At 37.8% G+C, this 26,326-nt stretch overlaps 2 protein-coding genes across 2 annotated transcripts; one reads left to right on the forward strand and one right to left on the reverse strand.

Annotated features, from left to right (window-relative positions):
• Positions 1-5,043: 5,043 nt before the first annotated feature.
• fbxl3l (F-box and leucine-rich repeat protein 3, like) lies at positions 5,044-6,916 on the forward strand (the record flags this gene model as incomplete). Its single annotated transcript, XM_079250567.1, has 4 exons — positions 5,044-5,403; positions 5,662-5,784; positions 5,956-6,127; positions 6,273-6,916. 4 exons carry the CDS (start codon positions 5,044-5,046, stop codon positions 6,914-6,916), a joined length of 1,299 nt encoding a protein of 432 aa, XP_079106693.1.
• A 2,195-nt stretch (positions 6,917-9,111) lies between these two features.
• atp10b (ATPase phospholipid transporting 10B) lies at positions 9,112-25,075 on the reverse strand (the record flags this gene model as incomplete). Its single annotated transcript, XM_079250161.1, has 20 exons — positions 9,112-9,397; positions 10,313-10,500; positions 11,873-11,953; positions 12,049-12,249; positions 12,337-12,462; positions 12,561-12,637; positions 13,126-13,393; positions 15,279-15,463; positions 15,551-15,677; positions 15,771-15,871; positions 15,968-16,484; positions 17,020-17,181; positions 18,080-18,276; positions 19,362-19,614; positions 19,797-19,924; positions 20,149-20,280; positions 20,602-20,708; positions 21,003-21,088; positions 21,467-21,671; positions 24,666-25,075. The coding sequence occupies 20 exons, from the start codon at positions 25,073-25,075 to the stop codon at positions 9,112-9,114; spliced, it is 3,837 nt and encodes a 1,278-aa protein (XP_079106287.1).
• Between the last annotated feature and the right edge of the window lie 1,251 nt (positions 25,076-26,326).

Genomic DNA, 26,326 nt, shown 5'->3' on the forward strand with positions numbered 1-26,326 from the left:
TCTGGATTAACTGTAGGATTTTAGGATCAGCATATTGACAACCTGCTAAATTGGAATTACAGAAATGAAACCTTATAAAAGCTAGGGATAAAAGCTGGTATGAGTTTTTTTTGGCATCACATTGGGACAAAACTTTCCTCAACTTTGCTATATTTTTTAGATCAGGGGTGCCCAAAGTCAGTCGAGGGCTGCTGTCCAGCTGATTTTTGATGAATCCTTGTTCTAACACATCTGACTTATATTAAATGGATTCACTTGCCTATTAAATTATGCACAATTACTGATTAATTTGAGTCAGGTGTGTTGAAGCAGGGATGCATGGAAGACCTTGCAGGATTGTGCCCCCTGAGGAACAGTGTTGGACACCCTTGCTTTAGATGAAAGAAAGTTATTTTGCATACCTGCCTACAATGCAGAAGAAAGGGAAGATCTTGATCCAGTATAACACCAAGGTTCCTCACAGGTGCTTGAAGCTAATATGATGCTGTCAAAATAATAGTATGTGGATTCTTTAACATGTTTAGGAGCAAAAAATATGTTGAATTTGTTGAGTTTAGCAGAAGAAAGTCCTGGCACATCCAGGTCTTGATATTTGCGATACAGATTTGTAATCTGAGTAATTCCTAGTTTTTCATTCTCTTTCAGTGATAAGCAACTACTGATTATAACTGTTGATAAGTATCCTATATAACCCCACCTTAACAACAAGAAATATGTGTTTATGGTTGAGGTCATTTAGAAAAACAGCAGTTTTGACTTTGTAACAAGACTGAAAAAAAGGTCATGAAACCGTATCAGGATCAAAAGCTGTTCAGTTTGGGTTAAACCGCATATCTGGTAATTTCCTTCTTGGAGGCAACTAGAAGTGCATGGAAGCCCCCTCCTCTTATCTACTCTATATGACTGTATATGGCCAGCAAGGCAGATGATCTGATATCAGCAGCTGTTGTAGGCTTTACTAAAGGAGAACAGAGATTAAATACTGTCCTAAACTTATTAGCATCAAAGTTGTTATTACAAAACATTTACCACAAATATGTTGCAGACCTCAAAATGAAAACTGGTAAAATTTTCACTGATATTTTAAACCTTTCAGACATGTTGATCATGACATCTTCCTTGTAAAGATACCACTGCCATTGAAAAGGGGAATGTAACATACTTTGAAAACAGTAATGTCAATATCAAATGATCTATTACAATTTTCAAGAAGGTTATAATAATAAACTTTTAATCAAGCAAAGTTGTACTATTATAATTATTACTTAATTCACCCATCAGAAAGTTTCCCAGCGTGAATGTTATAAAAGTAAAATAAGTTTACAGTAAGGCAGAATAATGCTAAATGTCTTGCATACAAAACATATATATATATATTTAACCTTTTAGTACTGCTGTGACAATAGATAGATAGAAAGATAGATAGATAGATAGATAGATAGATCGATCGCCCATTTCACTTCCCTTTAAGTCTGTCCATGGAGTATTTAAGTGACAGCAGCCTGCTGGTGAACAAGGTCCTCTGTGATGTAATGGCAGCATGCAGATGGTGGCTAACCTCATCAGTGTTAGCTGGTAGTTTTCAAATGTTCTTCTTGCTACAAGTGCTTCAGCAGACTCTCTTCCCAATTACAGAGACAGTTTTCTGTATGGGTTAAACACTGCTCACCTCTCTATAAAGCAGTCAGCCCCTTATGGTCAGAGTTCACTGACCAGCCCAGAACCATAGAGTTACCACATAATTCAATAGCAGCAAATTCCTCATCATGTCCATCATCATATCCAGATGAATGGACTGTGGATGTGAGAGAAGCTGAGCAGATGATGAGAGTTAAATTATCTAACTTATAAACAAGTACCTGTAACCAGTTTGGTTGTAAGGATCTTAGCAACATGTACATCAATCTTAGCTTTTTTTTTTTATTATTGCATGTGAGGTAATAACAGGTTTAAGTTGATTCTGTATTAATTTTGCTTGTAGGGAGCCTGCCCTCCTTATATTGTTCTAATTTGACATGGAAGTGAGAAAGAGGGTGATTAAAGTGAAGAAAGGGAATGTGAATGTTGCTCTGAAGTTAGTGAGAAAGATGAGGAAAGTGCAAACAAGAAATGAAAATCCAAAATGAAATTTAATGATTGATAAGTAAAATTTGGCCATTTGGTTGATGATAGGCTTTTTTACAGCATAAAGGCTAAACTACGATAATATGTGTTATGTTTGTTTTATACCACTTGAAAATATACACAGGAGATATTGATCAAGTGGTCATGGGGCCCACTAAGATGCTTTATACTTATGGCTGAGAAATGTTTTTGCTAAACCCCTGTTTGAGAAACACAATGACATATATCTACCAAACAACTGCATGTCTTAATTAAATGGAGAAAAAGTTGTATGGCAAGTGTTTTTCTGTATTTCTGACAGACTACAGATTTACAGCTAAGTTTTTTCATACTGTCATCTTCTCAAACTGCAGTGCCAAAGCTGTGCAATTTCTTTTTTAAAATCAGTTTAGACTTGCTGCTATTAAAATGATGCTGGAGCTTAGAGCGAGGCTGAATACTATTTTAAGTTTGGTAAATGAGTTGGCTACAGGAAGAGAATAATTGCTCAATAAAATTTAAAATCTATTATCAGATGATTATCAGCTCCATCTACTTGAGGACTCATTCCAACTGTGTAAGCTCACCATACTCAGGATATCAAATGTCATTAACAACTTGTCAGGGCTGATTAAAAATAAAATGATTTATTCACGCCTTATGGTTTATTTAAATAATCAAGTATTCATCCTTACAAATAAAAATCATTAACGCCACATATTTTTATTGTGTGAATCTATTTTACATGATCACTCTCACACCATGGACACACACTCTGACACACTGACCTACTTTCTCAATAGGACTACTCCTGCACAATCTAACTTGTACTCACTGACCATGGATCAGGACAACAGCTTAGTAGTACACTTCACTGACCACACACACACACACACACACACATGCAAAAATCAGCCAAAGATTGAGTAATTTTTCTTTATAGGAGCAAGTATAAACATGCTTGCTAACTGTTGATGTAGATCTACTTATCTGCTCCTCTTGGAGTAGTAGTGAGAGAAGCAGTAGAGCAAATCCATGTTTTCCTGAGCTCACGTGTACCGGCTGCTCTGCAGCGCTCATCAAGCTGTCGCGAAAGCGAAGAGGGCTTATTATGGGAGCTGCTCCTGCTGTCCTATATCAGCTGCAGCCAGCTTTCTTCAGTCATCTTTGGCCATGGCTCCAGGTGAACGCTGCTTTTTCCACCCTCAGGGCACACACTCAGGAGAGAATTGTTTTTAATCCAGTTTCATGTAAGTAATTTGGCGTTTTAATTTTTTTGTTTTTCTAAGATTTTGTTCAATTTTGTGCTTAATTATCAGTGGAATGAATCATCTTAGAAAGAAACTGTAGGACTTCGCTGTGGTGTAGTCAGCTGTGAAAGTCATTGAAAGTGGTGTTTCTTTTGTCAGATCAACGCAGTTTATCCTTTATTATAAGTAATTTGCATTAACATAATGAGAAATACTTCTGTATGAAATATAATGACAGAAAACATATATTAAAGATTAACATTGACTTTCTGTAAGTGTGGATCTGAACCATAATGATCCAAAGCTGTAATAATCTCTAAAAGTAATGTAAATGTTATTATTTAGACATTCACACTGTGTCCCATACATCAATGTCACCATTCACTGTTGGATATTGTAGCTATTTTGCTCTGTGGGAACTAAGTAAAAACTAAGTTAATACTTTTTTGTATACTTTTGAAATATAGAGATGATTCTTATAATATCTGCTTACATGCAGCAGCTCCCATGCTTGATGAAAAAGATCTCCAATTGAATTAACTGAGTCAACACAGAGCAGGAGATATCTTCAACCAGTGGTTTATTCTCACCTGTGGATGACAGCGCTTGGAGACAGTGAATGGAAGTTTTATTCTTCAAGACTGCAAACTTTTAGAAAAAAGTTTTTATATTTAGCATCTGCATCAAGTGCTTTGAGAATGTTTTAGGTCATTTTTAACTACTAGTCTCCTTTGACAAGATTTGCCTGATCATCAGTTGGACTTGTTTTATTTCGGGATAGATGTAGAATCTTCATACTGCATAGTTTTGTTCATTATAATGTCTTGCCAGGACACTTAATTACTTGAACAATTAATAAATCATGTATTAATTGTTTCTTTGTTTGTTTTTGCAATGTTTGTTTGTTTATAGAACATAGGGCCTCAAATTTATAAATTAGAGAAACTAAATTAAGTCTCCCTAATTTATTTTGAATGTACAGGCAAAGTCGTTCACTAAAGATAACAACTATGTCCTCAATGTTGACAAATTCTCCAGTAATTCTGCAGCAACAACCATTTTGTTGGAAACCTGAAGTTTGAACTGATTTGACTGGGCTCTGTACCACAGGATGGTGCAGTGGAGTCTGTAACACATTCAGATGCTTTCATATCTAGGTGCAGTGAGATGGTATCTGCACATGTGCAAATATGAAAAAAAAATTTATTATCAAGTTTAGAGCCAGCTTAATCTTGCTTTAATCTGCTCCTGACATGCAAACAAAGGTGATAACACTGTGAGGTAGCAAGATAAAACTCTGTTTTTCTCTCTGCATGCAGATGATGCAGAAATTCAATAAATCTTCCCCCTTAAAGGAGTTTTCCAAAAGATCCATTCTGAAAAAGATACCAAAGTAATAAAGTGACAAAACAAGCATAAATAGAAATATTTAAAAATACTTCTTGTACAATTTGACAAAACCTTGAACAATGTTTTTAAAGCTTGAAGTTTTTATCCTTAGATCAGTTGTAGGAGAGTGGTTGTGTTTGCTCCAGGTCACAACCTCTAAGTTTACATTGTACCAGAAGGCAGGAATTATACCAGATTATCTACTAAATAGTCATTACTACAGCACTGATATATTTTTTAATTTTTCTATTCTTTTTTTTTTAAATTCTCGTGTTTCTACAGTCAGGTAATTTGTTTCAGAATGAAACGAGGAAGGTCAGGTCTCAAATCCATTTCCAACACCTTCTCCTCCCACGAAGAACCAGCAAGGAAACAGAAATGGCGGATGTCAAGATTCTCATCCTCTGCAGTGCAGGACTGGGGTAACCTGCCCCACCACATTGTCCTGCAGATCTTTCAGCATTTGTCACTGGTGGACCGGGCCCGGGCCTCTTCTGTGTGTCGGTGCTGGAACGATGTGTTTCACACGCCCGATCTCTGGAGGAGGTTTGAGTTTGAGCTCAATCAGCCGGCCACATCTTATCTCCGCTCCACTCACCCGGACCTCATTCAGCAGATCATTAAAAAGCATGCCCAACACCTGCAGTATGTTAGCTTCAAAGTAAGAACCTTCCCTACTTCTTCCATTTCTTCTGCCACTTCATTTCCTCTGTTTTCCTCCATCATTTTTATATTATTGCTGTTAAAAAAAATGTCTTCTCTCTAAACCATCTGCTCAATCATGACACCTCAGCTATTTTGGCATTAGTAGGCTTAGTAAGCTGAGATAATTTTTGCACCTTAGTCTTTCCATTCCTCATTTTCATGAGTTTATCTTTAATTTTATTACCTAAATGGTGAATCATTGCTGGTGAATCAGGTGGACAGCTGCACAGAATCGGCAGAGGCAGCTTGTGACATTCTCTCCCAGCTGGTAAACTGTACCATCAAAACCCTGGGACTGATTTCTACAGCACGGCCAAGCTTCATGGATGTGTCTCAGGTAAGCCTGTGTTTCTCATCTTGTATGCTATTTGAACATCAGGTTGAGGTTTTCACCTTACCTCCCTCCTCCCTTTAAAGGAGTTAATGTATCTTGATGTACTACTTTCTGAGCAAAATAGCTGCTAAAAGTAGAGAAGTCCTGGTTTAAACACTGTTTTGTCCTCCTCAGGCACATTTTGTGTCAGCACTGACAGTGGTGTTTGTGAACTCGAAGTCGTTGTCCTCTATTAAGATTGATGACACCCCAGTGGACGATCCATCCCTGAAGGTTCTGGTGGCGAACAACAGTGATACCCTTAAGTTGCTGAAGATGAGCAGCTGTCCACATGTCTCCCCAGCAGGTAAGAACTTAACAAAAACATAGTTTTCTATTTTATTTGGCTATTATTTACTACTAATTTGAGAGAGCTTTGATGTAATATGCTTTAGTGGTGGTATGGTTAGGCATTTGTAATTATTTAGATGTTCTTGTCTTTCTTCTTTTAGGTATCTTGTGTGTGGCAGATCAGTGTCATGGCCTCAGGGAACTAGCATTAAACTATCATCTCCTCAGTGATGAGCTCCTTCTCGCCCTTTCTTCTGAAAAACATGTCCACTTGGAACATCTGCGCATTGATGTGGTCAGCGAAAACCCTGGCCAGACTCACTTCCACACCATCAAGAGGACAGGCTGGGAGGCTTTGGTCCGGCACTCTCCTAAAGTCAACATCGTCATGTACTTTTTTCTCTACGAGGAAGAGTTTGAACCCTTTTTCTGCGAGGAAACCCCAGTTACCCACTTGTACTTTGGTCGGGCAGTTAGCAAAGAGATATTGGGCCGCATTGGACTAAACTGCCCTCGCCTGGTGGAGCTGGTGGTGTGCGCCAATGGCCTTGAGCCACTGGATGAGGAGCTGATCCAAATCGCAGAGCGCTGCAAAAGCTTGACTGCCATTGGTCTGGGTGAATGTGAGGTGACCTGCAGTGGCTTTGTGGAGTTTGTGAAGATGTGTGGGGGCAGGTTGACACAGCTGTCAATCATGGAGGAGGTGTTGATCCCAGACAGCAGCTACAACATGGAGCAGATTCACAGTGAAGTGTCGAAGCACCTGGGACGCATGTGGTTCCCAGATATGATGCCCACCTGGTAGACTTAAACAATTCTAGCGTGGAGGGTTGTTTATAAGTGCACCGCCCTTTTGGACACTAAACGATCATTACAAGACAGTAAGGCCTCTTCAGTTTGACTTTTCAGTAATTGTATTCATGTTAGTAGAAAAGGGGTGACTTCTGCACACCAGGGAAAAAACTGACAGATTGTCTTCTGCTCATCCATTTGCTTTCTCTCTTTGCACTAATATTACATTGTATATTTTTGTATGTATTCTACGTTCTTTCTGTCGGTGAACATTGAACTTGCTGTCAAGGTTTCAGCCACCTGTGAAGAGTGTCAGTCTGCCATCTGCTGGTTGTTGATTTTAAATACATCACACTTTATCAAACGTGATTCTTGAGAATTATTGAATTATTGAATTCTGTTAATTAAATCATAACTTGAGTTATCAGTTTTCCCAGCTTACACCACACCTGTAATTTAGCTAAAAGCTATTAGCATAGTTTTAGCAGTGGCAAACAAGACATTCCAGTTGGAGTAGAGAAGTCACACCTTCAGGTAAAACACAATGGCTCTTTTGTGCTCTTCTTGTCTACATGTTTTAGCTTCTGTGGGGATTTAAATATTTCAACCTGTCCTGCCACATTTCATCTGCATATTTTAGTAGCTTAAGCATCAGTTGAGCTAGTATATTTGGTTTAAAGGTTTTGATTGGCCCTAAGTGAGATGTCTAAAAACATTTTCATTGCAAAATCCTCTACTTGAACTTAAAACTTGAAACCAGACTCACAGCTTTTGCTTTGTCATTTCTGGTATTATGTTCCTTCTCTCTTTTTCTACACTTAATTTATTACTTAAAGGTAAAGTCTACGCTTAAAGTGAGGATCAGTTTTTGTCCTATCTCAGTGTCATTATCACCTTCAAATTCAGTAGAAATATGTGGTGTTATTAACATCATTTGAAGATAGTCATATGAAAAGAGTGTCACCAGAGTTTTTTGTACTTTCAGAGTTCAGATAATATCTAGAAATCCTGCTTGTATTGAAGCACTTAGGCAGACAAAGGTTTGCCATATCTAAGATAGGGAATCTGTGCTGTACAGATGATATTGATTTAGTGATATTTGTCTATGTTTACAAAAGGCTACCAAAAATGGACCACATGAAAAAGATTTTTCATTACCAGCTCATGTATTGTACTATATGATACATTAACAGTAAAGCTGGTTTTAACTGTTATTTTAACACAAACTACTTATTACATTTGTTTATCTTTTTAATGTTGTTTCCAACCATAAATAGCTCAGTTTGTTTCTTTAAAACTGCTCTTTATTATGCTTATGCTGCATTTAATTCTTATTTTCCAAAGGAAGAAAAAGATTTATATGTGTTTACTATTTAAGGGCTCTAGAAGCCAGATCTAAGCTGTGTAAATGTGAGCTTTTTCCTGACTTTGTCCTGTGTGACCTTTCTGTTTCTATACACTTACAGCTCTAGAGGGCAGCAGTGATCTAATTGCAGGCAGCAAGATGTTATATAAGCAGAACTGCAACTGTATAATGAAGTATGCCCATGATAACTCAGCCCTTTTTACAAGTGGATTCGCTTGTGCACACTCCATTTACATAAAAAATAAAAAAGCACCAGAATTTACGGCTTACAAGCTTCTTCTTCTGATTCTCTCAAATTTACCTTTTTCTGTTTCTTTGATGTTCCATCAACACACACAAACACATGTACATTTAGGGAAAGAAATAAAATGGATTCACATGTATTTCCATGGGAAATTTTTACAGCTCTACACATGTATATAAAACTACTCACAGGCTAGCAAATTAAAAAGGAAATCTGGAAAACACACATGATTTCTTGCTCGATGATTGTTTGGGTTAAATTGGTGAAAGGACTATATTTTACTAGCTAAGAATTTCGCCCTGTAAAAGTGCCGCTTTTGGGAAGGGTGGGTGGCATGACTAATTGGGTTACCACTGTGTGCTGAAAACCTACCAGGAAAGTAACAGGCTTACGTGGTACTTTCTTACGAGGAGGGCAGAAGAAGCGGGTCGACATCCTTTTGTTGAGCAGTTTATTGCAAAATTAACTTTAGTCAGAGAGGTGTACTTCTCCTTGATTATATTTTCAAAATAAGACATTGCACATTTACCCACTACGAGCCAGTTCAGATATTTACAATTTCCTTAATAAATAATGATCTTCAGTGTGTTTCCCTGCCTCATGTGTGCACAGATGTCTGACAGTTCTCAGTGATGACATTCAGTGAAAAATCATCCGTCATGATATCATTAGCTGTTAGAGACTCAGGATAGAAGTCTACAGGGGTGTCCAAACTGGGGGAGGGTGAGGAATCAAGCTTAGAGCTTTTGACCTGCCCTGCACCCCTAAAGCTCCTCCACTCCTTGATCCACTGATCCCTTGTAGACGGGTCCATTCGGTCCAGATGCCTGGCTTGTAACAGTGGGGAGGGGGCGATAGAGTTCCTCAGCACATGAAACGTGTACCTGAGGGAGAGAGTGTTGCGGTGAGAAAGTAGGCCAGTGAAAAATATGCGTCCCTTTGATGTAAATCAGAGCATTCTCTCTAAATATCAGCACTTTCAGAAAGCATCAGAAACCGAGAGGCAGATGAGTAGCCAACAATCTCGTCCTTTACAATTAACAGTCTAATGACAAATCAGCCTCGGGTGCATTTGCACCATAACAACCGGACAATTTCAGAGCAGTTAATGATGCACAAGTCAACACGCAATACAAAATACAGACACCAAGTTTGCTGTGGTTTGCATGCATTGAAACAGACTACAATGGTAGCTTCTGCCTACTTTCTAATTGTATCCCCGTCATCACTGAAACACATTGCAGACATAAAAATGATCTTCCTGCTTTTATTTATTGATTTATTTTAAATCACTTTCCAACTTCTTTTTGCTTCTTCCTGACAGTATTAGAAAATTATTAGATCATATGAAATCTCTAGAAAATGCTTATGTGATAGTTAACTGCAAACTTTTTGATACATTTTCACCATTAATTTTCAACTAGTCCAATAGCTGAAACACTACCAAAATGAAAATGACAAACATTTAATAATTCAGTGTTATTTGAAATGGTTTTGTATTTCTGAATGCTTGGCTTTATTATTGTTTGTTTTCTCAAAGATTATACAACATATATTCATAAAACAGAAGACTTATTTGTTTTGGGTCTCCTGAGTTCTCTTACAAGGAAAAGTTTCAGTAGTTATAAAGCATATGATAGGATAAAAATGTGGGGAAGGAAGAAACAATGTGCTACATTACTAAAAACAATAAGAAAAACGAAGAATAAAAGACTGTAACAGTGACTACAAGAAGACATTAAATTAATGTCCTGCTGGGCTTTAAGAGTGACAGACAGGCAGAAGGAGGCTGACGATACCTGGGCAGCAGAGCCACTACAGTGGTGATGATGCAGACAAGGTAGAACATGGGGTCAGCCATCTGGCTCTGAAGGATCCAGTATGGATTGGATGGAGGATTACAGGTTACACAGATGGCACTGTAGGCGAGCGTCACTATGAAATACAACGCCACGCTGCCCAGCATGATGACCCAGTGAACAACAGTCTGTAAAAACAAGCAATAAAAACAACAGTGATACATACAGTTAATTGTCCAGTTTACCAAAGAATACAAGTAAATTCCAATTTATTCCTTTATTATAAAAAAAAATGATAGAGTGGAAACTTCCGAGGTGCTAAAAGTTTGACCTACTGAATATGTATCTTAGTGAAATATACAAAATCCCATGCATCAGTTCAGCTCTCACCCATGATTTGATCTCTATTGACAGATGCATCAGAATAGTGAACAATGAAACTGTGTTCAGTGGAGTTCCAAAAGTAAAAATATCAATGTCTGAATCCCGGAAAGCCTGTAAAAGAATAAACATACAAGAGGATGGATCAGTACACACACACACACACACACACACATACATGATATATATACGTCATATACATATATATATATACATATATATATATATATATATATATATATATATATATATATATATATATACATATATATATATACATATATATATATATATATATATATATATATATATATATATATATATATATATATATATATATATATATATATATACTGAAGCTGAATTTACTAAACTGTGTGTAAATGAGGCAGTGATGAAGAAAGATGCTGATTACCAAATGCCCAACAGCTAGGAGCTCCAAGTAGCAGGTGATGTTGCCATGGTAATGCTAAGTGACTCAGACTGAAATTCTACAAAAACTTTGAACTGAACAGCTGTTGTTTTGAGTAAATGGTTGCTCCAAATGGCATTGCTTTGCAACCCTGACCACTAGAAGGCTTTTACACATGTCAGTGTAACATTTGTGGGTTTCATTTAAAAAAAAAAAGAAGAAGATAAATGTACAATTAAGTTATATCAAAAGTAGCTTTTGGGCTTATTTTGTTGTTGTTTTTTGTAAATTCTTACTATCTTTTGGCGTGTAAAGAGTGTAAAAATTAGTTGAGAGTCATGTTATGAGAAACAAGGTAGGTTTTCCTAAATTTTGATTAGAAAAAATGCCACTTGTAAAGTGTAAACTGTGAGTGCTGCAATAGGATCAATAAAATATTTCTTTAAAATGTCAGTTTTTCCCACTCCCACATTTTAGTTATATTCTTGCTCTGTGGATTTCTCCTGTTCATGTCTTTTTCTTTTTTTTAAAAACACAAATTGTTGATTATTTTGGAAACAGTACAATGTATATCTGCAAAAAGGCATGGATGTGATCAAAATAAAACAGCTCCTTTTGGCATTTGTACCAATATTTCAACGTGAAATGGCACAAGTCTAATCAGTGTGCAAGAAAGGAAGCAGGATGATATAATTTTGTCTTATGGTAGCATTATATGTCACTGTGCAACTTGTAATCATGAATAAATTATTAAAATGGTTTCTTACCAGATATGGAATAAAGAAGCACACCAGACTCTGGTAAAAGGCATCCAGTATGGAAATCCAGAAAGTTAAATAGTTGTATTCCTAAATAACAGAAGCAATGCAAAAATGTAAAAATATGCTAACCATTTTAAATCATCTTTCGAGTTTGTAGATTAATTATCTTTTATGTCACTGACCCCTGCACCCTGTCCAGTTCTGTACAGCTCAGGAACCCCCAGCAGCATCTCTGCAGATACATCTTTGTCCACAATTCCAAACATGATGGGGGGTGCAGAGGTGAAAAAAAGGTTGAAGAAAATCATCAGCCAGTAGTCAATCATAGCGGTTCCAGAGAATCCACAGAAAAACTGATACCAGAAGAGCAGGTTCACATAGGCCTGAGAAGCACATCAAACCATTGATGATTAAATCAAAACACACAGTTCATGTACAAAATAACACACTGGTCGGGAAAGAAAGCTCACCACATTCTTGTAGAAGAAATAAATGATCATGTTGGCCAGTCGAGTATAGCACCAGTGTCCGTGGACCAGGAGAAGTTTCTTCAGGTGCTTGAAGCGAGATATAGCAAAATCACTCGCCATGACTGCCTGCACATCAGAGAGGGGAGTTGTGATTTGTTCAAGATTGAGAAAAAAATGAAGGGAAATCCACTTTTTTTTTTTTTGCCCCAGAAATTAATTCCAACCTGCATCCCTTCCTGGCCGGTTATCCCAATGCCAACATCAGCTGCTTGGATCATGTTGACATCATTTGCACCATCACCTTAAAGCACAGTCAAAGCAACATCTTGATCACAAAAACAATACTACTTGGTCGGTTAAACTGTAAGTTTAGCTTGTGATCATTTTCTCTGTATTTCTGATTTTCTTTCCTTTTGGAACAAAATGTATTGATCTTAATAATTTTGTTCATAGAGGCAGGTACATACGTGTCCTCACTTCTCTTTCAACAAGATGCAGAAATGCACTCAGTGTTGCCTTTTTAAATATTTCTTTTTATTCTAAAAAAATTAATTAAAATTTTATGTTCTGCATATAATTTAGTCTAAAATACAACAGAAAAAGCCCTGTGATGGACCGGCAACATGTCCAAGGCGTACCCTGCCTCTCGCCCAGCGATTGCTGAGATAGGTTCCATTTTTCCCACATTAGACTAAGTAGTTGAGAAAATGAATGACAACAGACTGACAACACAACAATAAGATAGATGAGTCAAACAATTCTGACTGGACATTTATTGGACTTTCTTACCAACAGCAAGTGTCATGACCTTAAGTTTCTCCCTCATCAGTTTCACCACTCTGCTCTTCTGCAACGGAGTGACTCTACAGCAGAGCACTGAGCGGCAGCGTTTTGCCAGGTCTATGAATCGGTCCTGCAGGTCTGGCGACAGAGCCATGGCCAGAGTGTTTCCGTCAATCACCAGAGAGATGTTCAATGTGGTGTCCACATTTCGAGGGTCCTCATTGTACCTTCTCACTTCTTCCAGAGTACAGTCCAGGATGGATGTACATGTGAGCTGGAAAACAACAGCAGCTTGTTTGAGGATGATGTTGTCTGGTTAAAACTTTTTATATAAAGATTTTTAAACCATAGTTAAAACAGTTTGCAATAAAAATGCTTTTTTGTGTTTGTTATTCCTTCTTTTTTTCTTTTTTTTTTGCTTTCTTTGTGAAAATGTGAAATAATGTACTTGATCTGATCCTTCAGCAGTAAAGATATAAGATTTTTATTTTAACATTTCAGGAAACAAATCTTAAATTTTTAGGCATTTGTTAGGAAAAGAAGCAAGTGGAAGAAATTCTGAGGCTATTTTTCTTTAACAGGGGACAGATTAGTATATGAGTCAGCAAATAAAAGAATATTACTGTGCTGCTGAGTCAGGCTGTAGACCCATTAGAGTCATTGTTTTTGTGTTTAAATAGCTTCGGACTTAGCCTAAAAGACACTGTCATCGTGGAAAAAGGGGGGTGAAAATTTATATTTGCTTCAATCAAAAAACAAGAAGAACCAATTAACTGCAACTGTAACTGGTTGACCAGCGGTCAACCAGTTACAGTTGGAAAAAAAAAATTTCATTAAAGGGTATTTCCCATGACACTTGAATATTAGACTGGTAATCAGATATGAAAGCATTAGTTATTGTGTTTTGTGGCGTCTCATGCCATCCATCATGAGTCACTAATGAGTCCGAGCGGGGGCATCAGCCCCTTCTGTTCAGGAAGTTCCACGTGTATCCTGTGGAGCTGACAGGCTATTTCAAACAGACGGCAGGATGAGAAGCTGTACAGTCAAGTTGTTATAAAGGTTTTTTCTTTCTCACTACTGCCAGATCTTTAATGACTTCAGAGAGGCAGGTCCCTCACTTAACACCTTATCTTTGCCAGATAGAAATGTGAGGGTTTGACCTTTAGTTGAAATGTAAAAGTGGTCAAAGGGCTCAGTATTTTAAATTAGAAGGAAGATAGGTTGGTTTTTGAAACCTCCAAAGAATACCACTCATAAAACACATAGAAACACACTAGTTCTGAATGACCATTAGAAGAGTTGGTGCCATGCAGTGTTCTATTTTTCAGTCATTTGGATTTTATCCTAAGTCATTTCATGTGATAATTACCTATAGCAATGAACCTAACATACCCAGAGAGAACCCACACATACATGGGGAGAACTAGCTAGGAATGTCTCACGGAGCAGGTGCACTGAGCACCTTACTTTATTCTAGTTAAAAATGGAGTTTTCTTCTCCGCTGTCACCCTGACACTTGAATATTAGACTGGTAATCAGATATGAAAGCATTAGTTATTGTGTTTTGTGGCGTCTCATGCCATCCATCATGGCCATCCCCGATCCTAAGGATAGGGGAATGAATAAAAAGAAGATTATATTTGATCCTTTGGCTTCCTTAGGCAGTTTTTATGAATTGCCTTTAAATGAACACAGTTTAGTTAAATGTAGTTAAAAATTAATTAGATATAAATTGATTATAATTGGGTGGCAGTAAACTGGACAGAATTTTTAAATTACATTGCCTTGTGATTACATGTAATGAAATCGAGCTATATTTAAATACATCTGAACTGTTTTAGGGGAAATAGTAACTATTCATTGTATCCATTTGTTATACCTGCTTATTCCTAGCGAGAGGGGCTATCTCAAGACCCTAGACAGGTCATCAGTTCCTTACAGGGCCAATACAGAATGACAGACAACCACTCGTGCAATCATTCACAACACTTGCTGTGAGGTGACTGTATTCATGCCAACATTTACTTTGTCTTATTTTCAAAAAGCTTGGGTATTCTGTCCTTGTTTGTGTATTTGCCTGTGTTTTAACATCTTTATCTTTAGAAGATTTAGCCGATCTTCAGTCAGCCAACCAATGAAGCTAGCAGCTTCTTCACCTTGTTTTTGCAGCTCATGTTAATCACCAGGTCTTCCTCTTCCAGTAGCCTGCAGGCATAGCCAATGTTGACAGCTGTCTCTGGCTTGTCACCTGTCAGCACCCACACCTGGATCCCTGCCTCCCGTAGAGCCACAATAGTGTCTGGGACATCCTCCTGCAGACGGTCCTCGATGCCTGTTGCCCCTGTAGATGGACAAGCATCATTTGCACACAGATAGCGTCACACAGATATGCATTTCAAACATTAGGAAGGAGCTGGCTATATGTTACCGAGAAGGGTGAGGTTTGACTCCATCTGTACAGCGGTGTCCATGATTAGTTTCTCTCTGTTGTCTATAGCAGCGAGAGCTCTTTTTCTGTCCACTAACCATCTTTCATACACTTTGTCACTTACAACCTTTAATACACGAGGAGAGAATAAATCAAACCAAAAGGCTCTCATTCGGTAAGAATATATTGCTGGCGTTCATCACTAAAGATTATTTTGTACCTTCTTTGTGATGCACAATGTACGAAGACCCTCTTTAGCATAGCAGTCAAGTTGATATTGCGTATCAGCTGCAATGCTTTTCTGCATCCCTCTGAGATTTTCTGTTAATAAATCAATGTATATATTTATATTGTCCTAATTATAAAATAGTCTGTATTATCTGATTATATCTGTAGATGCTGTTTTACATGGTTTACCTGCATATGGTGTTCCAAGTAGTTCCATGATGGCATAGTCGGCACCTTTAGTGTACAGCACACACTCCTTAGTGACTGGGTGTCGCACCAAAACTGACATCCTCTTCCTGTTGGAGTCAAAACTCAAGGTGTCCAACACCTCAAAAACCAAATCCTCCCCAGACGGGAGTCTCACTGTCACACTGTCAGGGGTTCGAGCCAGTAGGGTGAAGCCATATGCTCTGGCTGCGTGCACCAAGGCTGCCTCGTCTGGACTCTCTGCCTCATAGCACAGATCATCTGACACTTCTGCGTGCCCGACACACTGGGACAGAGGATGAAGTGAGCATGTTTGGAGGCCATTGGTGTTCACGGCCCCTGACATATTCACAGACTCTATAACTGTGTCCTCTGAGAAAGTACGGTTTCTCTTGGGCTTGCGCCGGCAGCAAGCACAGAGTAAGCCAGCTTTCTTAAACAGATTGGAAAAAGAGTCCAATGGATTATTTGTCTGGCAGGAGGGTGGAGATATATCAACCTGAAAACATCAAAACAAATGGGATGTTTTATGAAAAATCTTTCCATATTTCATCAGGTACCAAATTGCTCATTTACAACTTAATGACTATTTGTCTCCTGTCACTATGTGTGCATTTACTTTTAATTATAAACTCATTGTGGAAAGCAGATTTCTGCCATTTGTCAGGCCTTAGGACAGCACAGCCAGAAACAGCAAAAAGCTCACATTAAAACCTAATTTGACTTCTTCTAAAAAATTTATTATGTGACAAATTCAGTAGAATTATAGTTTTAAGGTGACTACGATCAGCTATCTATACGATTGAAAACAAGAGTTTAACTTTATTGCATGTCAGTTGCTAAACGTTCCTGAGGTATTGCAGACAAATAGCTGCTCGGTTTATAAAAACATGGAAACCCTAAAAATATTAAAGTTGATTTATTATATTTTCTTAATATTTATATTGAGAATGCTGGAATTTAATGAATACATATTTTTCACCCATTTTTTTCCATTTCCTCCTTTTTTACATTCACCGTCATAGTAAACTTACCCTCCGTTGCTGAGCTGTTGCCATGGAAACCACCACTGTGTTGCAAATGGCGAGAGCTAGAAAGAAGTCCTGGTAAGGATCCATCTTTCGGTTGCTGCTACTGCTGCTCTGAGTCCTGCTAATCTGCTGAAGCAGCTTGTTGTCCGGAATCACCTCGGTTTCCTGGTGCAGCAAAGATTAATCAGTTTGTTAATTAAATATGGAGTGTATGATGATAAAGTTTTACATCAGTCTTCCCTAATTTGACTTAAGGGAATTAAAGCAAGTGATTGACTTTTAAACTTTCCATCCAGTTTTGCTTGTCTGTATATGAGGAAGGATGACAAGAAAGACAGGATGAAGGAGGAAGCTGACTTTCATTCAGCCTTTCTGCTCTGGTAGAGACACAGCATGAGGAAGAGTAAAAATGGACACAGTCTTGATTTTTTCTCTCTCAGCTTGTTTCTCCAGGCTCCTGCTCTTTGCCCTGTCGACAAAAATAGATCCAAAGCTACTGTACAGTACATCAAAACAGTTATGACTAATCTATAGTGCACGTTTACAGTTGATGTAATGTCTGCTCTGTGCCAAATAGTACTCAGTATGACCATATGTCCTGTCACAGACACAGCAGCAACACTGAGCCAAAATGAATGTGCTCGTCAGTGAAATCTAACAGTTCAGCCATCTGCAGCAGGGACCATGAGGGGGCTTTAACTAAAGGATGGGTCAGATTGGGTAAAATGGTAGTGTAAGATCAGATCAGAAAATACAATTAGGAAGGGATATATCCAGAAACTGATCAAACATTTGTGAAATTAAAAAGCAGAGGCACGAGAATGCAGAAAGACCTGTAGATGTTTCAACCAAAATTAACTTCAGATGGATTTTCTCAAAAGTTTCAAGAAAACTTTGACAAAATCATTAACAATTTTGGATGGAGCTGCAGCTTTTTCCATTAACTATTAATCATATAAATCACAACAATATTTGATTTAGAGTCATTCATGTGTGTTCCTCATATACAGACATCTCTATTTTTAATTAAGAATCTTTCTTCCTGACTTAGTGATCATCATACCAGTGGACTGCTGAATGCCACATTGCTCTGGGCAATTGCTGCCACCTTGCTTCTTCGCCGGCTGCCGTGGTGTTGTATGTCTACAGGGTTGCTGTCCTCACCATCCAGGGACCAGCTGGTCTGCGGGGGTTGTGGAGGCTGATTGAAGAGAACCTCTTCTTCTGCTTCTTCTTCATCAAGGACAGCGAGGTGGATGGCTGCAAATCCCCCCCAAAAAGCCCTCATTTAGCTTTTATTGTGTGTGCTCTGTGTAAGAAAAAGTCCTGCTCAGGTGGAGCTATGATAGTGTTTAAATAAAAGTGCCTTTGCTCTTTTATTTAAACGCATACTATTTTTAAAAAAAAAAAGTAAAGTAATATTTATTGAATAAAAAAAAAACAAACCCTGAGTTAGAGAGTTAGATCTAAAACAGCACAAGTTGAAATAAAGTTAGCAAGTAATTCAGTGACAACCAGGAAATGCAAGACAAGTGAGCAGGTAACAAATAAGTCGTTTTCACAGAAGACAGTTACTGCAGAAATGCACAAAAACCGTAATCTTTATTCTGAAATGGTGCTTTGTGTGTTATAGTTTAATTAATGTTACAATGTTTCTTAGATGCTTTTTATTTGAATTATTTTTCTCTCGGTACTTTTAGGACTGCAACATCATGAATAAGAAGATATGCATGCATTTGATTATAATTAAGGTGATAAACTGTCAAGCAGATTCCCATTATGATAACTGAAGTAACAATGGCTCAAAAGCTGGAAGGAAACTGCGGGAGTGAATATTTTAATTTTGTATCTAATATTATAATACTTTGCAATACACAAAATTAGGATATAGCTCATGAACTGACGAAGAACTGCGCAATAACTGCAAAGTATGATGTGTTATTTTAGATGAAGATTGCACAAATAATTGTAAATAATGATTAACTGATTAAATATTTATGAGTCATCACTAGTTTAGTGCTAAAGCGTTGGGTCAGTGTTAATCAAAAACTATTTATGATTTATGATCAGCATGTAAACTGACAGACTTGTTTGATCTAATCATTCGCTTGCCTGTCACTCATTATTATTATTAACTGAATGCTATATGAGTATAAGTCCATTTACCATTTAACTATAGTGTGATTATACAATCTTTAATCTAAATACAGTCTTTTTTATACAAACTTATTAATTACTTTATTAATCAATATCTCATACAATATAAAGGGTGAGTATTAAAACACTAAAAGGTACAGCAACTGGTTGTATTGATATGCACAAAATATCTCATTGTAAAAGTTTACCATTCTCTTTGTGTGGATACTCGATGCCCATGATAGAGCATCGCCGAAAAACCATCTTGTTCTCAGTTAGGGTTCCCGTCTTGTCTGAGAAGATGTACTCAATCTGTCCCAGGTCCTCTGTGATGTTCAGAGCCTTGCATTGCATGCGGCTGTCTGAGTCCTCGTCGTACAGGTCAATGTCATTCATGATAAAGAAGATCTGACCAATCTTAACCATCTCAATGGATACGTAGAGAGAGATAGGAATAAGGATCTGAAGAGAAGGGAAATATTGAGGTCAGCAGAAATGACAGAAAGAAAACAAGGATGGAGAAAAAAGGAAAGGTGTAATGTAACAGAGAGAAATGAGAGGAGGAAAGAAAAAAAAATAGATCAGTTTAATGAGTGTGACATGAATAAGAAAATGCCAAAAACAGTCATAATACTGTCAGACACCTGCAGCAGGATGATTATGGTGAAGAAGATGTAGAAGCTACTCAGACTGGGACTGTTCAAGTGACCATTGCTGTCTGAGACTAGGTAAGGGGGCACACTGGGAAGCGCCTCCAGCCAAAAGAAGTGGCCTGCATGTTTGAAGACAAAGGATTACTCACACCGACTGTAAACCAGACTAAAACTATTTTTGGCCCCATGCCTTTCTCTGTGTCCCCACTCCTCCTTTGGCAAGTGTGTGGGCCCTTGGCCAAAGTGAGTCTCATTTCAAATTGAAAATTTTATGTCCCTCCATGAATGGAAATGAGACAGTCTGTGTAGTGACTGTGGTGAAGTGATGCAATTCATTACTGACCTAGTGCTCCGATGAGGCACATGATGAAGAGGAGAATGACGCAGAAAATTACGTCAGTGTTCAGTTTCCGTTCTAGTTTACTGCGCTTGTATCTTGGCCCATTATTGTTGAGCATGGACTTGGTTTCATGGCCTAAACGTTTGGATGAGAAGGTGGTCAGTGAAAAGGAACAGAAATCAATATCACACCTTAATGAGTCAATAAATTCATAGGAATATCACACCAACTAATGCGGGGACAATAAGACAAATTAAACCTTTGTTACTTTCTGGAGATTTTTTCTGCTTTATCATAGAATTAACAAAACATTATACTAATTCATATGGAAGCTTTTAAGATCAACTGTTATTAGCTATTTACTAGCCTTTTCCAAGTAGCTTCTAAAAAACTAAGTTGAAAGATTGAAACTACGGACATTTACTCTTCCAATTAGTGAACCAGCTGAGCAAATACCTGCATACACCACAAAACCAATAGCATGGTCTGTGTTTCTCACTGTGCAGCCTCGCAGCAGCAGACTCTCAATCCCAGCTCCCACCTTCTCCTTATTGGGTTTCTCTCTGCAGAAGGAGAAAGTTGGAAACCTTTACTGTCAGACCTTTTTAGATATTCATTACTGCTCACACATATATCCATTAGCATTTCTCTGCTTTATGGTCTTAGCTGGGCTGCAAGGGCAGACTCTCTGTTAGAGCTGCAGTGCCTGAGGAAATCGATTATTGTCTATTACAGTCCAATAATGCGTCTGCTAACATAGGAAAGTCCAGTGAGTGGCTTGGAATTAGTTTTGCTTGGCTGCTCTAAATGGCTTTGAGAAATTGTCTTGGGGGATCCATATGAGCTTTCATACTCACATGTAACATTTGAAATGGTTCAGGTTGTTGTTGGGCTTTTCACACACTACAATGCCATTGAAACTCTCTGGTTCAAATTCAGGTTCCTGGTAGAATGAGAAGAGACATAACACTATTACTGTGCAAATGGAAACTTTTCACATGCAACTTAGCCTGCACGTCTAGAATGACATGACAATTTCTGCTTTCAGGAAGTACACTGCAACCAAGATGTAAACATGATAAAGCATGTTAATTAACAGGTATGTTTTCCCATCATTCATCATTAACTTTGACAGAAAATAATAACCTGCACTTAAAATAAGTTACATTCTAGCTATGCTCTGTTAAAGAATTAAATGTCAAACACAAGGAGGGGGAGGATTAGAAGGGAGAGTCAGGTGAGGCAGGACTGCAGAAAGAGACAGAAACCAATGAGAGAAGACAGACAAAAACAAAATAATGAATTGTTCTTAATCCCTCACCAATGCACAGAGTTCAGGCACAATCCTTCTCTGCTTTAGGTTCGTCTCTCCATCCAAGTTGGCTGTCTCTATAAGGCATACACCTTTTCGATCTGATGTGTAGAGGAGGAGAATGTCTGCAGGAACAATCTCATTGCAAACCACCTTCACAAAATCTCCCACTTGCACATCTTTCCAACGTCTCTGAAGGAACTCCTTTTCCTTCCTGCAACCAGACATCAACAGTTACACTCCTGCATGATCTTTGAATGAATGTAGTCACATTTACAAACTGCTAAATTTACATAATGATTGGCATGCTTATAAAAACTAACTGATTCACTTAGTAACTGTTAAGGAAAAAACTAATCACAGTTTCTGTATTAATTCACACAAGCTTAAAAGAAATAAGTGCTGTTGTTTTTTAAAAGCAGTCAAGATGGGTTTATTTTGTTTTGGAATGACAAATCTTTCAGAGGAGACGTTTACCCAAGGAAAACACACTGCGTACTTTTTTAACTGAGGTTGTTCCCAGACATCTCAAAGCTTTCTGCATTATGGTTATAGCCTGCATTTCAAGCTGGTTAGACTAACCATTAGTGACAGAAAGCTGCAAGTATGCTGTCCTGCATGTAGGACCTGATTTGGTAGCTCCTGCTTACAACACACCTTCCTCCAAACAAAGCCAGGAGGGGACATTTATGTATTTTTAGTAACTTTTAAATAACAAATAATTTCTTTTTCATTCATATTTTCTGTGCGTCAGACAGTCTCATTCTTGTCATTAAAGATCCACTTCTCAAAGGTGTGACGTGTTCTTGCCTTGCACAAAATGTTTTACATCACTGATATTATTGTGGTATTTTTGAATGAATATAAACCCTTTTTATTTATACAGGTAACACAGGTACACTGCCTCTGATCTTTGTGGGGCCTTGATGTGCTTACGTAGTCACTGATCACTCTTCATTCCTGATATTTGGCTGTCACAGTTACTAACCTGCATTCTGATAAAGTCATTGTGTTGTCCTGTGGGCCTAATTACCAACGACAGTTATGTCCATGATTTCCTCTTTGTGTGGATGATGGTTTTGTTGTTGTGATTAATTATTTTTCCCCCACATTGTCTGTCTTTTTATAAGTTCTCCTGATAATTGTCAGTTTTGTTTTCTTGAAGGTGTAGAAGGTAGTTTTCTGGTTTTCCCTGTTTATGTTTAACACCTTGGGCAGTTGATTTCTGACTGCTTTATTCTTGTCTTTTTTCACTCTGTTCTCTTTACTTTTTTTTTCTTTCTCCTACCTTCTCCTTTAGTTTTTCCACAATCGTCTTGTCAGGTCCAGTGTTAATAAGTCAATTTAGAAATAGTCAATTTAGAAATGTCAAATTTAAAAATAAAGAACAATACGTAGATTATGAAGAGGTTCCTTATGTCCATTGAGCTTCTCTTGGTAAAGCAAATTTGTTAAGCAGTACAGCAGCCAGACACAATTTAGTTTGCTATGAGGCTGGACAAGACAAGTTAAAAAAAAAAAAAATCCTGGATCCAGGCTGTGATTCCAATCACCACCAAAATCTGACTACATGTCGTTTGTTCCATGTCGGAAATTACCTGAAAATTTAATCAAAATCTGTCCATAACCTCTTGAGTTATGTCACGAACAGTCAGACAAACAGACAGACAAACCATTGCTGCCAAATACATGACTTCCATTTTGGCAGATGTGATAATTAACTTTGAATATTTCAAAAACTGGCAACAGAGATTGGCATTTTTTGAAAGAAAGGAAAATTAGTTTATCTGGGCTGTGTTGAAATGTGTGGATTTCTAGTTTTAAATCAGTGATCAAAAAGAAATACTCCATCATCATAAATTTCAAATTCAAAATCCCCCTTAGTTGATGTTTTGGTAAAATTTACTAACTTCTGACAGTGACATGCAAGTAACACAATTGTTAGCAAGCAATAAAACTTTACAGGTTTGACGAGACAAGAACAGCACTTTTACTTAAACCGGCAGTGTGTTTGAGCGTAAGCTGATTGACACATGTTTAATCTGGAGACAAGGTAACAAGAATGTCCCAAAAGATAAGGCCTGCCGTGCTTCAATACAGACACTTCACACCTCTGTAAAAAAAACAAGAGGTGATGGGAAATACAGACATGCACCTGAGAAGGTTAGGTGAATTAATGCTAAATCACTCTCATGTGACTGCATTCCACGTGAGCTTTTCCACGCCAGACTGGCTGACAGGTTTAACTGCCCTCTTTCTCAATCTGGGTTGAAACTACTTTTCCTGCTAATGTCAGAGATAAACGTCAAGATAGAAAAAGAGTAAAGGCCTAAAAATTATTCCCAAGCTTCTTCAGGAACCAGTGTTTTAATCCTTACAAGCCAAAATGAAGGTTTAGCATTCCAACCCAGCAAAAACCGAGAAACCATTTAACTTGTGATTTGACCATTGAACATGTGATTTCGTGAGGTAGAGGCGACTAGTGTCTGCTAAAAGGCCCAGAGGGACTAACATGCTCTCTGAAGTGTTCAAAATGCTGCAATGAGAGTCCACAATTCAGGCCACCTGAACCCTATCACAACTCACACACACATAAACACATAGTCATTTATAAACACACGTTTACTCTTGGATTTTACCCCCAACTCAAGTTTCGTAAGTTACTGATTAATGTAAAAAACCTCCAGAGGTTGAGGATTTATAACTGTAAATGCTGTCTTCATTGTAACATCCAAAGAAAATCCATATCCCCTCCTCTTTGTCACACTATACAGTAAAAGGGCTGAAAATGACAGTGTTTATCCTCCTTTGTGAATTATTCATTTCTCGCCAGTAATTCAAAAATAGTCAACGGCTAACCTCACTGTTTTTGCTGACGCAATACCCAGATGAGGATTTCATCAAATGTGCACAATGTGATGGTGAGCGAAATTGTTGTGAAGCTCTTCAAAAGAGAAATAATCTCCCACACATTTGCTATTTCCAAGTAAAAAATTCCCACAGGGTGTTTAAAGGCAGAGGAGGTAAAACATAAACACATACACGTAGCACACAATCATACAGATCTACACACACAGCGGAAAGATAAGAATCATAAACAGATGTGCAGGTGTTGGTAACAATAATAGTTGTCACCTGTCACATGATTCATAAGCAGCATAACACTCTACATCTATATTCAGAGCAGAAAAGTCTCCCTGTGAAATACCTGCTGTAGATGAAACATGGAGTTTTGTTGAGCTTTCTGTCCGACTGGTGCCTCCTGAAGTCCTCCCAGGCATCCTTCAGGGCCGTCAGACACAAGATGATACAGATGGGTATCAAAGCTACCTCAGGTTGGAAGGCATTCACAACGGGGATAAAGTTCAAAATAGCCAAACCCACGAAATAAATATTAGCAAGACGGTGAAACTGCTCAAAAAGGTTCATGGGGATGAACAACAGAGGCGTGTATTTGGTGGTTTTGATGGCATTTGATGGAAAGAAACGATTGGGTTGCTTCCCCCTCTCCAGTCCCTCGTAAGGCAGATTGGACACCAAAGTGCGGAGGTCCCTCTCCCGTGCCCTCTGACCTCGCAGAGCTTCCCTCACCAGGGCCAGAGGACTCTTCCACGTCATAGCTCTCCTGTCTGTTTTCTTTCCCCTGTTCTTAGCAACTTTCCATCCAAAATGAAGGGGACTCTCCTCTGGGACATTCTCTCCCACAGTGATTCACTGTGAGCGTGTGAGGCCTTTGTTAAAGCAAGTGACAGCACACCTTTTCTAAGTCCGCCCCTTGCACTGACAGGTGTGTTTGCATTCCTTGCTCTGGAGCAATTGAGTTAAAATAAGCCAGGGAATCCAACTCAGAAATGTAACAAAGATAGTTGTGATGATTCACAGGATTTTCATAAAAGCGCTGAAATGTCAGGGAAGATCAGCTGTATGAACTCCTATAAAATTAATTTCTTGCATTTTATCTTAGTTTTTTTTCTATCTTTGTTTGATTTCTTTTATGTATTGTAAAGTTAGTTTTTAATGCAAATCAAACACATTTTCTGCATCCTGCTGAAATGCCTTTAATGTTTTATGGAAAGGACTTTGAATAGTTTTGTACATTATATATGCTTTACAAATAAAGTTGTCTTGCCTTGAAATAAATAAATAAAATAAAATAAAATAAAATAAAATAAAATAAAATAAAATAAAATAAAATAAAATAAAATAAAATAAAATAAAATAAAATAGGAAAAAGCTCTAAAATTTCATGTCGCTAATTTTTTGCAGAGCAGAAAATTTGGTGCAGTTAATTATAAAAAGATTTAAAGTGACAAAGCACTGAGCACTCTGTTGTGTGCAAATATGCAAACTGGCAAGCATATGTAGTTGAGAATATTGGCCTCAGCATTTAAAGTCTTTGTGGTCCAATTTGTTGCAATAAAGACAAAAAGAACATCAATAAAGAGTTTTACTTAAGTATTACATGCAAGGAAATCTTTTGCTGTTTTGAAGGAAGGCCAGAGGTCAGCATTATCTTCATGTTGAGAGCTGAGCATTTAATCACGCTAATTATGCAAAACTGGGTGAATAACAAGGTTTTCATGCAATCTGTTTGATGGACTTCAACAAAGCAGCTTCTTGCACAGATGGCATGCATGTAGGATGCATTCTACTTCCTCATGTTGACATATGTTGTCATTTCCAATGCAGGCAGCCAAACCTGTTTAAAAAAGACCCAAATTCTACCAGAGCATTCATTTATTGAGCTTAAATAAAAGATTCAGACATGTTTGTTTTGAGAGCATAGAAACCTGGCAGAACCGAGATATGGTTCGACATTTTCCTTTTTTTTTTGTGAAGGTGATGCATGAACAAATGGCTGATTTATTG

Source organism: Telmatherina bonti (assembly GCF_933228915.1).
Source record: "Telmatherina bonti genome assembly, chromosome: 12".
Taxonomy (NCBI): domain Eukaryota; kingdom Metazoa; phylum Chordata; class Actinopteri; order Atheriniformes; family Telmatherinidae; genus Telmatherina; species Telmatherina bonti.